The following is a 13,190-nucleotide window of genomic DNA, read 5'->3' on the forward strand; positions in this document are numbered from 1 at the left end:
GCCAAGTGTTTGCCATTTTGGACGCTTTCATTTTGTGGTTTGATGAAGTTCATCTCAACTTGATCAAAGCAACGTAATTTTCTTCTGAAAAAAAATTATCTACTTTTAATTTCACCAAGTTTTGATTTAAACTCTAAATTTTATAATCGTTTGACGAGGCTGCCCCCAAGACAAAGTCAGCCATTTCAACTCACACATTTCCCAAATTTCAGAGAACGTGTGCATTATTTCTCTATATAAAGGGGTGTGCAATGTTTGGAGAATCACATCCACAAATCAACAACACAAAAAATTGATTTCCAAATTTCTCAAAACATGTCCTGCTCAAAATCAATCTCTCTCGCTTTCTTATTCATCTGTGCTTTCCTCCATGCAGCCAATGCTACAAACCCTCTCTACCATTTTTGCTTCAACAACCAAAACTACACTGCCAAGAGCCCATTTGGTGCCAACTTGAATACTTTGTTCAATCTTCTCTCTGTCAAAGTCCCTCCTTCTGGATTCGGAATTGCCTCAACCGGCCAATACCAAAACAAAGTGAATGGTCTTGCTTTGTGTCGCGGTGATGTCTCCAGCAAAGACTGTAAAACTTGTGTAGATGATGCAAGTAAACAACTCCGAAATCTCTGCCCTTATAACAAAGGAGCTATAGTTTGGTACGACAATTGCCTCTTGAAGTATTCGGATGCATACTTCTTCGGGGAAATTGATAACCAAAACAAATTCGCTCTCTTGAACGTCCAAGACGTGGATAATCCCGAAACGTTCAATCCCAAGGTTAAGGAATTGTTAAGCAGCTTGTCCTACAAAGCTTCTGCTACAGCGAAGTTGTATGCAACCGGGGAATTGGAGCTTGGGAAGGAATCGGAGAAGCTGTATGGATTGGCTCAATGCACCAGAGATTTGTCTAGCGACAACTGCAAGAAGTGCCTTGATGTGGCAATAAGCGAAATTCCAAATTGTTGCAGTGGAAAACGAGGTGGTAGGGTTGTAGGTGGAAGCTGCAATGTTAGATATGAACTTTACCCTATTGTTGGCACTGCTTAACTGTTAGACCATATTTATGTATAACAGATGAATTTAGGCACATGTAATAATGCAACATTGTAGTACTACACTATTACCGTTGTTATGATTACAGCAAAATAAAGGCATTATATTCGGTGCTTGCATGAATTTCAGCCTGTTTAAATATTCCAGTCATAAGCATCAAAATTGGAGATATTTCAGGCTTGCAAATGGATTTCACTGCTCGTGATTAACTGGAACTTAATCAGGCTTAAAACTTGTTTAAAATTCCATGAGGTTTCGCGTAACCATCAAGTAATTCTAGATACAAATATATGATCGATAGAGATATGCTACTAAAAGAAAAAATATACATATATATATATATATATATATATATATATATATATATATTACAACATTGTTACCACATTATGCCCTCTCAAGATTGAGGGTCTTGCAATAATACCAAATCTTGAATCGTAACCATTGTAATTGCTATTTGGTTAATGGCTTAGTTAAGACATCCGAAAGTTGGTTTTCACTAAATATGTGAGACACATATAGATAGATAGTTTTCACAATTGAAGATATTGATTTTATGAAAATATCGGTGTAAAGAAAAATTTCAATAAAAATATAGAAACTATAAATATTTAAGCTAGAACATAGATTTTACATATAAAATATTTAATAATGTAGTAAAATAAAGTAAAGCATTACAACAATTAGAATAAAAATAGTAATAAAATAATTCATATATATTAAAAATTGTTGTATATAAAGTAATTATGCTAGTTGTTAGTACCAAAATAGGGTAGATTTGATAAATAGTATTAAGATAAATAAAGTTTTCAAATATCATTGAGTTAATTTCATCTACCTCTTTTGAGATTTGATTTAAATACTATTTTATCCTTATGGTTTTAAAAATATCATTTACTTCCTTTTAAGTTTCAAATAGTTTTCATTTTCTTCTTCTCTTATTCATTCACACTCCTAAAAATAATTTCATTTATACCCTCTATAAGGATGTCAATTGTAATTGTCAAAAGATAAGGAGTTAAATTTAAATTAATGCAAATACAGGGATCTAGATAAAATAGTCTTGATATCATTCATAATCTATCATCAATACCAAAAAGAAAAATATATAAAAAAATATTTGTTAAGGTATATAATTTGAGTATTTATAATTCAAAATTTACTCAATCAATTAATAAGTTTTGAATATATATAAAAATAAATAAAATAGTCTAAAATTGACAATTATGTAATATTGTTTTTTTATTTATAACTTAGAAGTTTTTTATATAGGATTTTTAATTTTAAAAACCATTTAATGGGCTTTTATTAATTATTTAGTGTATTTATCTTTTTTTCTTTTTTGTATCACTTGATGTATAATTATTTTCCATGAAACATCAACCAACATTCTATCTATTATATGTCATATCTTAAATCTATATATTTTATTACTATTAACAATTTGTATATATTTCTCAATTGAAATTTGAACAGTTGGTAAGTTATTCATACTTACAACTAAAAGATTACGAATCTGAGATACCATGATAAGTGGGAAATAATTGTAAAATATGATTAAAAAAATGCATTTTGTGTATATTCAAAATAATATCTTTCTTTTTTTTAAAAAAAAGAAAAAGAAAAATTGCTTATTTTTGGTACATTGGAAAGTCAAAAGCCCATAATTTTCATTTTCATTATAGGGCCCAGCTCAGCTTCAGTCCACACTTTTACCCCCATATCTCGTTGACCTAGTATAGTCAACTTGCCATGCATTGCAACTCACGGTTCAATCAATGCTCCAAAAGGCTTTGAAATTTGTTGATATTCTCTTATATTCTGGTCAAATGTTGGTAAATATCCACTGCAATTTATGGTTTTAACTGTGATAAATGGGCGATGTCCAAATTATCGGCAACTTTAAGAAAATTTTGTCTGAAAATCGGCAATATTGGGGCCGATTTATCTTATAATATCAACAATGTCAAATGCTGATTTTGCTAGCAAAATTTCTCTGACTCTATTGACACTTTCATCCATGGTCACAATAGAGAGTTGGAGTTTCAACACAATTAACAAGAAGTTGTTTAAGAAGCAATTGCATTCACCGCACTTCCAAGGTAGTATGAGCGACAAATCTATATTCAACTTCCTTAGGAGATCTATTTATACACTTCTACAAGATTCCTACCTAAGAAAACAACATATGTTTTGGTTGACATACAATCATCTTTGTTGCTAGCTCAATAAAGTTCAAAAAAGACATGAAGAGAAATATGTGACTGGCATTGAAGAAATAATCCATATGAGAAGCTATCCCTTTTGTTACGTAATCAGTTTTGTTATACATGATATGTACAGCTCTATGTGATATATATTGTTATTTTTTAATATTTATCCTACTGTTGTAGCTTAGTAGGACTCTTTAGTTTGTACACCTGTATTTAATAGTGGTTTCACGTTAATAATAAAATACTTTTCATTCTCTCTGTTTTGCCTCTGTTTTCCTTATATGGTATTAGAGCATCTAAAATTTTTTTTTTCGATCCTTCCTAGTCCTTCTCATGGCTCTCTCTTCATCTTCTACATCAAATCCTACAGACTCAACACCCACTATTGCTCCTTCTACTGTCTCTAATGAGCCATCTCTCTCAAGTCGTGTTCTTGTGGTTCTCAATGTGGCCACACAGGTCCGTCTTAAACTCACTGACACCACCTATTTTCCATGGCGTAAGCAGTTCGACGTGCTTCTCACAGGTTATGATCTCTATGGTTTCGTCAACGGCAATCTTCCTTGTCCATCGCTGACTCTATCTGATCAATCTCCCAATCCTAACTATTTGTTTTGGATCCACCAAGACTCTCTTCTACTTGGTACGTTGCTGGCTTCTCTATCTTCTGAGGTTCATCAGATTGTAGCCACCTCTGAAACATCTAAAGATGCATGGGATCGGCTTGCCTCTGCTTTTGCGAAACCATCTTGCTCTCAGCTGTTGCGAATCAGAGAAAGGCTTATTAAAGCCCAGGGTAATCGGTCGGTCTTGGAGTATCTTAATGATGTTAAAAGTGCAGCAGATGAACTCAGTCTCTTAGATCATCCGGTGAGTGAAGATGATCTTATTTATATATTCTTAATGGTCTATCTACTGCATTTGAGAGCATTTCTGCAGCATTTCGTACAAGAGATTCCTCTATCAGTTTTGAAGAATTACGTGAGAAATTAATGGAGCATGACAATTATATGAAAAGGACAGACACACGGCCTCTAGACACCACGATTATTGCCCATGCTGCACAACGCATGCCTCCACCTGGCACTTTTGGCCCACGGTTTGGTGCACCCAGACCATACAGACCCCCTCGTGCTTCTGCTGTTCCTCAACGTCGTCCCATCTCCAACTCCTCTCCCACCAATTACAAAGGTCGCTGTCAGCTGTGTGCAACCCAGGGACATTCTGCACGTTATTGTCCTCTATTCAAACATCAATGGACATTTACGCCTAAGCAGCAAGTCCCTCCTACTTTCAATCAATCTGCTCCTCATGCCTTTCATTCAACATCTGTTCTGGGTCCTGCTCCTATCCTTCCACCTCAATCTTGGCTGTTGGACACGGGTGCTTTGCATCACATAGCTCAAGATTTTCAGACTTTATCTCTTCATTCTGACTATGATGGCACCGAAGAAATCTCTGTTGGTAATGGTAACAGATTGGGTATCACACACACGGGCTCTACCTCTTTATCCTCTCCCTCTAAACTTTTTTCACTCACTAATGTCTTATGTGTTCCTGCTATAACAAGAAATTTACTTTCTGTTTCTAAATTTTACCAAACCAATAATACCTCTATTGAATTCTTTCCTACTCATTTTGTTGTGAAGGATCTCCGGACCGGTGCTCGTCTTCTCAAAGGACCACTTAGACATGGAGTTTATGAATGGCCGGGTCCCTCTTCTCCCTCTCATCCAACACATGCTGCCTATACAAGTGTCAAAACCAGTCTTCAACAGTGGCATCAACGGCTTGGCCATCCTGCTCTCAAAACTCTCCGTCATATTATTCACAAATATTCCCTACCTGTCTCCAATAATGCTAAATTTATTTGCTCCTCATGTTTTTGCAATAAATCTCATCGTCTCCCTTTTGGTGTGTCTTCCCTTTCCAGTTCAAAACCTTTACAATTAGTCTATTCTGATGTTTGGGGACCTTCTTCTGTTCCCTCTTTTGATGGTTTTAGATTTTATGTAATTTTTGTAGACCATTTTTCTAAGTACACATGGTTATTTCCTATTATGCATAAATCTGATGTGTCTTCAGTTTTTATTAAATTTAAAGCAATTGTAGAAAAATATTTTCAATTACCATTAATTTCCTTTTATTCAGATAATGGTGGAGAATTTATTAAACTAAAATCTTTTTTTGAAATCAATGGCATAAGTCACTTCTTAACCACACCACACACTCCACAACAAAATAGGTATGCAGAACGTAGGCATAGGCACATTCGTGAAACTGGCATGTCCTTACTATCTCAAGCTAATATTCCTACAAAATTTTGGTCATTTGCTTTTCAAACTGCCACTTATTTAATTAACAGATTAACTACACCAACATTGGGAAATAAATCACCTTTTGAAATTCTTTTTCAAAAATCACCAAATTTTATTTCCATTAAGACATTTGGGTGTCTATGTTTTCCATGGCTCAAACCCTACACAACCTCCAAACTTGACCCTGTCTCTCGTCCATGTGTATATCTTGGCCCATTGTCTAATCAAAGTGGATATAAATGTTTGGATGTCATGACAAATAAACTTTATTCTTCCTGTCATGTGACCTTTGTAGAAAATGAATTTCCTTTTATGCAAAAAGTCAAGGCTAATAATTCATTCTTACCTACTCCCACTACTATTCAATCACATGTTCCCACCTCAACCCATACATTACTTCCATTTCATTCTCCACGTATCCCACCAAAATTAATATCCACTTCACCACACAACTTTTCTCCTACCTCTTTTCCATCTTCTCTGATAGCTTTCCCTCCACCCTCACCTGCTCTGTCTCCTGGCAGTAACAAAACATGTCCTCCAACCTTATCCGTGTCTTCATTTACTCATCTCTCAAGTGATATACGGCGAGAAGACAACACTGCTGCCCGGGAATCTCTCCCAGCTTCCCCATCTGCTACGGTCCCCTCACCTCCAACAAATACCCGCATCCATACCATGCGCACAAGGTCATTAAATCAAATATTTAAGCCAAAATTACTACCTGATTTTTATGTTGCTTCTATTTCCAACAGCAGTGAGCCGAAGACAGCAAAACAGGCTTTGGCCATCCCAGCTTGGAGAGATGCCATGCATAATGAATATCATGCCTTGCTTAAGAACAATACTTGGACGCTTGTTCCACCTGCCTCTACTCAAAATCTAATTGGCTGTAAGTGGGTTTTTCGCACTAAGTCTAATCCTGATGGTTCTCTTCAGCAATACAAGGCCCGTCTCGTTGCTAAAGGTTTTCATCAACGGCCGGGCATCGATTATTTCGACACCTTCTGTCAGGACCCGTCCAGAATTCCTTCCCCGGAACCCTAGACAAGCCCTGATCCCAGGGAAACCCTATCGGACCCTCCAACGGAAAATCCGGCAGATCTCCCCTAAGGGATGGACTTACCACAAATTACCTGCACTGAAAACACACTTCTATACTCATCCCCTTATTCCTCCCGCAAACTACAAATTGTTCCACAAATTTCAGCACTTCTAAAAAACAACAACAGTCCAGTGCATAAATAAAACATAAGTATCCCAATAGTATACAGAGCTTTAAGAAGTGCTAATCAACAGAAATACAACAAGGCTGAAAGAAATAATACACTGAAATGAAAGAGTACGGAAGTACTTCTCGAAACACAACAGCAGCGGAAAACTTGGTTCACTCCGGAAGAACGTCTACCACCACTTGCACCTAAGGGAACGGAACTTAAAAACGTGAGATGCTAATCATCTCAGTGAGTGACCCTAACTACTGAACATTTTTAATAATAATAAAATAATAATTAAGGGGATTGAATAAATACTAACAATTAATAAATAAATAATAACTGTTGGAAATAATAATTTCCCTCAAAACTCTCACCAATCACTCCGTTTGAAATGTTCCCTTTTTAAAACAATTTCACAAAACCCAATGTACATACCCCCTGAAAACCAAGGGATTAACCCATTTGATAAAAAATAAATAAATAAATACATACCCCAATATATAATTAAAATGTAATAAATTATAGTAAATAATTTTTGAACACCTTTGGGGTTTAAAACATTATTCGCAATTTACACCGACGTACCACACCATATACCGGTGATGCCTTCCGATACCCAGCGTCCCGAGCACCGACTGGCGGGGGGTTAAAGAGAGAAACCTGCAACGGCACTTCGGCATCCCGACAGTACCGCTGCTAAAACCATCAACCCGGCCAAGGAGGGGGGCGGCTGTGCACAACAACAAACTTGCTTGCCCACGGTCCAATGGCAACTCACGGGTGAAGTAATAACCGCGCGCTAAACCACATAATACCTGCGCGCTATCACGTGTCCATACACCATACACCAGAACACCAATACTGTATGAGTGCGTCTAAAAATAAACATTATTAACCAACCGTACCGTTTTCCAAAATTACCGTGGGAAATACATTAAATTGTCACACTTACCATCCCACATATTTTTATTTAAATAAACCGGTACGAAACATTGATAACCAACAAACCACAATTTTCTCGAAGTACGAGATGCAACCATAAAAATACCGCGGACATAATTTATAAAATTTAAACAAATATTTTCGTAAAATATTTAACCCAATTATGCCCGGAAAATCAAATATAAAACCACATACAAATACTACCAAAATACACCTTGCTCATGCATAATAAATAAATTAAACCAAAATAAAACCATAATAAAATCACACCACATGAGCATAATTTAAATACCAATTTAAATACCAAATAAACATAATTAATTGCCCAAAATAATTTTTGAAGGTGGGTCACTCACCTTAAGCGCGTAAATCAACTAAGATCCTCCTCGGGATCAACTCCACCACTCGTACGCGCACCTAAACAACCCCAGTGCACCAACCAAAAATATTAATATTTTATTCGGGTAATTCCCAAATGGGTACCCGGGGAGCGAACATCAAACGATATCTAAAGGTTACGAGTTATATACCGAATCAAAGATCGCATGATGAGGATCACGGATTCGGTCTTACTTTCCGGTGATCGGACCCGACGGGGGTCGAAATCTCGCCGGAAAGCTTTTCGGGTTTTGGCTCCGCAATTCTCCCAAACCGTCGCGAATTGGCGGAAACGGATGCCGGATTCGGGTTCAGGAGGTCGAACACAGTCAACTGGAGCCAGCCGAAAAACTGGGTACTCACCGGAACAGTAATTTCCGATGAGCCGCCGCGGTCACCGGCAACCGTCGCTGGCGGCGGCGCGTGCGGTGGCCGTTGGTCGTGATTTTTTGCAAATTCGTAGATCGTGGGGAGAGCAATCCAACGAGACCGACGGTGAGGCAAACGGAGGCCGGACGGCGGAGAAATCACGATTTGAAGATTTCCGGCCCCTCGCCGGAAAATGTTCCGATCCCGGCGCGTCGATGGTCTGATGGCCGTGAAACTTGGTGGGTCGGTCGGACTTGAGGAGAGGATGAAGGCTAGCTGGCGCGTGTGGCAGGAAAATGGCCGGAAGTGGGTCGATCGGCGGTGGCCAGCGGTGGAGGGAAAAACTCACCGCCGATCTTCGAACGTCCGATCCGGGAGCGTCCGGCGGCCGATCGCCGTAAAAATTTGAGGTTTTGCCGGAAATGGGGAGGGGAATCTTGCTGGTCGGCGTGTGTACAGTAATTCGGCCGGAAAATTTGAAAAATTTCGGCGCCGGTCGGACTCTCTCTCTCTCTTTCTCTCTCCTCTCTCTCTTTCTCTCTCTTCCCCGCGAATTTTATCCTATAAAAGCCACTGTGTGACACTGTTCATGCCATGTGGACCAATCAGAAGCTGACACGTGGCATTTCACTGTTCATCGACTCAAAAACATTAAAATGTTACGGTATCCGGTAAACTTCACGCGTCTATAACTTTTTAACCGGATGTCCATTTTAAGCGTGCCACTAGTTTGTGAACTCGTATCGACGAGCACTTCACAACCATGCATGAGTTAAAGCTCGTTTCCCCATAAAGAAAAAGTCAACTCCGGCACCCCTTGGACAGTTTGGACCGCAACTTGTTTTGCTCATAACTTTCAAACCGTAGCTCCCTTTTCACGTGCTATCAGTCTACGAACTCGGGGCATCGTGCACTTCGCCACAGTACCCTGGTCAACTCGAAATTCCAACTGGAGCAAAAAGTCAACTTTTGACCCGCTCGGTCAACGTGCACAGATTCCGATGCGATTTGGGACTGGGTGTTACACCTTCAGTCCTGTTGTAAAGCCCACTACAGTACGCACTGTCATCTGCCTTGCACTCTCCAATAATTGGCCAATACAGCAACTTGATGTTAATAACTCCTTCCTCAATGGCGTACTTCAAGAAGAAGTGTTCATGGTTCAACCCACTGGGTTTATTGATCCAATCAAGCCGAATCATGTTTGCCGGCTAAACAAAGCTATTTATGGCCTCAAACAGGCTCCCCGTGCGTGGTATACGGGCTTCAAGGAGTTTCTCATTAAGTTTGGTTTCAAAAATTCTTATGCAGATACCTCCCTATTTATTTATAGCAAACAAGGCCTCACTCTCTATTTTTACTTGTTTATGTCGATGACATAATCTTGACAGGCAACAACTCCATTCTTCTTTCTGCTTTTATCAAGGCCTTGTCAAACAAGTTCTCTCTCAAAGATCTTAGGTCCTTGCATTACTTTCTTGGGATTCAGGTTCTTCCAACTGCTATTGGTGTTCTCTTATCCCAACAAAAATATATCACAGATCTCTTGGATAGTATGAACATGCTTGACTCCAAACCATATTCGACTCCTATGGCTGCAAACACTAGCTTATCTGTTAATGATGGCAAGCCGCTTGATTCTCCAACTGAGTACCGGAGACTTATTGGCTCCTTACAATATTTGTTGATAACAAGGCCGGACATTGCATACTGTTTTAACAAACTCTTGCACTGTCCAACTCAAGTTCATTGGGCTTCTGCTAAACGTCTTCTTCGTTATCTCAATGGCACTCAATCTCATGACTTAGCAGTTCACAAAAATTCTCCTTTGAATCTTCATGCTTTCTCCGACGCTAATTGGGCCGGTAACAAAGACGATTGCACGTCAACCACGGCCTATATAGTGTTTCTTGGCAAGAACCCGATTTCATGGTCATCAAAGAAGCAAACGGCTGTTTCAAGATCGTCCACTGAAGCTGAGTATCGGGCAGTTGCTAACACTGCCTCTGAAATCTGCTGGATTGTCTCTCTTCTTCATGAACTTGGTGTCAAATCCAGCATTGTTCCCACAATCTATTGTGACAATTTAAGTGCTACCTATGTGTGTGCAAACCCCAAGCTTCACTCATGCATGAGACATGTTCGTATAGACTTCCACTTTGTGCGTGATCAAGTTACAGAAGGGAGTCTTCGTGTCTCACATGTTTCGAATAATGACCAGCTTGCCGATCTGCTCATAAAGCCCTTAAGCACAAGGCAATTTCAATCTCTTCGCTCCAAAATCTGTGTTCTTACAGGATCACATATTTTGCGGGGGGATGTTACGTAATCAGTTTTGTTATACATGATATGTACAGCTCTATGTGATATATATTGTTATTTTTTAATATTTATCCACTTGTTGTAGCTTAGTAGGACTCTTTAGTTTGTACACCTGTACTTAATAGTGGTTTCACGTTAATAATAAAATACTTTTCATTCTCTCTGTTTTGCCTCTGTTTTCCTTATACCTTTTAGATATCGTAGAAATCAGTCAACAGCTGTGCAAGGAACGTTAGTAACCCATGCATAAACTGAGACAAGTAATATACCACGAAAGCTATTTTACGATTGTCATGGATAGATTGTACAAGGTGCCCATAGTTTGATGATATTGAATTATTGAATCAAAAACAATTCCATTGGAAACATTAATAGATGAACTAAAGTGTTACTCCTTACTAGATTAGTGACACATAAGAGGACTGAGCGACAAAGTGTGATAATAGGTCCAAGGTATATGTCATGGTGATGCTAACCTTAAATAAAAATAATAATAAAATAGAATAGAATAAAATTTTTAAGTGATTCTATGGGACAACAAATCTATGGATAGATTTTTAAGTGAAATTTTTTTCCACACAAATAATTTCTCAAACTATGAAAGCTAAATTGAAGTTGAAAACATGCTATTTCTAACTTAAGGCAGGATTTTAACCAACCCTGGAGACCAATGCTCTAAAAGGCACGGAAAATTTGGTGTCTAAGCACGAAACGTTGGGAAAAGGTTCCGTACATGAGCAGAGCATAGGAAAACATGATTAACCTTACTTTGACCATTTGAAGTGTGAAAAGAGCACGGGTCTAATTAAGCACCATAAAAACCTCATCTAATGAACTTTTTAAAATAAATTGTATATTTTTTATAAAAAGAAGATCTTTTAAAATAAATAATAAAATTTTAAATATCTTTCAATAATATTTTTTATTTTTATTTTATATATAGATATTTATTGTTTTATTTCTAATTTATTTTTCTTTTTATATGAATTATGCATCAATATTATAATAGTGGCATTAAATATATACTGCATTAAATTAAATTAATATAATATAAAAATAAAGTATAAATTTGGCTTTTTTATATTTGGAAAGCTAAACACCACTATTTATATTAATGAGTTAAAATAAATAATCCTTTAGAGCTCTTTTTGAAAATTTGACTCTTTAAAATAAATATCATTACATATTTAGAGAGTCCCTTTGAGATGTTGTTTAATTTTATTCTTTTTTAACATTTTAATTATTTTTATTTTTTAAATTCTTCTAAATTTCAAAAAAAATAAACCAATGAAGCATAAAATAAATTAAAATTTTTTTAGGGTTAAGTATTTCCATGAATTATTAAGTAATTGCAGTGATTCTTATTTTGAGATTTATTTTTTTATCAGTTTCTATAAATTTCTTATGATTAATTGTTGCTAAATTATTTTAATTGCACGCCCCAAGGGTGATATGATTTATATAGATTTTAACTTATAAGGTATGCGTTATATTATTGATTTAACTTTTTAAAACTAATTCAAATAATAATAAAAAGCATATAAATGACTTATTGTGCAAACTCGTAAAGCTTGAATTGTGATCTTACCACCTTTTCTCGTCTTGCATCTTTTGAAACCTTTCTACAGAGTAAGGGATTTTTATGCAGCTCATAAGTTATTCTTCATTTTAACATTTAGTATTACTGCAACGAATCCAGCAACAATTAGCTAGGAATGTCATAAATATTGCTCATCCACCATTCTTGATCATTACTCTTTAAAATAAAGAGTTTCTTTTCTATGATAAATTTTAGAATAAAGAGTAAAATTTTAAAGGCCTTCTAACGAAACTTTTTTATTTATGCTTTTTATTTTTTTTTCAACATTTATTGCATTATTTATATTTTCTTTTTTTTTATTTGAATCATATCTTTTAAATATTATAATAGTAATATGGGAATTACTGCCACAACAAATTAAAATAATATAATATTAAAATAAAAAATTAGTGCCACAACAAGCTAAAACAATATAATATTAAAATAAAAATGTATATGGAATCCAGCAACAATTAGCTAGGAATGTCATAAATATTGCTCATCCACCACTCTTGATCATTTCTTTCCCCAAGAGACTCTTTAAAACAAAAAGTTTCTTTTCTATGATAAACTTTAGAATAAAGAGTAAAATTTTAAAGGTCTTCCAGCAAAACTTTTTTATTTATGCTCTTTATTTTTGTTTTTTTTGTCTATAAATATTTATTGTATTATTTATATTTTCTCTTTTTTTTTTTTTTTGAATCATATCTTTTAAATATTATAATAGTAATGTGGGAATTAGTGCCACAACAAATTAAAATAATGTAATATTAAAATAAAAAATTAGTGCCACAACAAG

At 36.3% G+C, this 13,190-nt stretch overlaps 1 protein-coding gene across 1 annotated transcript; it reads left to right on the plus strand.

Annotated features, from left to right (window-relative positions):
• The first annotated feature begins 278 nt into the window (after window positions 1-278).
• Window positions 279-1,176, plus strand: LOC125422169 (cysteine-rich repeat secretory protein 38). The gene has a single exon (XM_048472666.2). It carries the CDS (start codon window positions 316-318, stop codon window positions 1,045-1,047), a length of 732 nt encoding a protein of 243 aa, XP_048328623.1. The 5' UTR covers window positions 279-315; the 3' UTR covers window positions 1,048-1,176.
• The last annotated feature ends 12,014 nt before the right edge of the window (window positions 1,177-13,190 follow it).

Source organism: Ziziphus jujuba, chromosome 4 (genome assembly GCF_031755915.1).
Source record: "Ziziphus jujuba cultivar Dongzao chromosome 4, ASM3175591v1".
NCBI lineage: Eukaryota > Viridiplantae > Streptophyta > Magnoliopsida > Rosales > Rhamnaceae > Ziziphus > Ziziphus jujuba.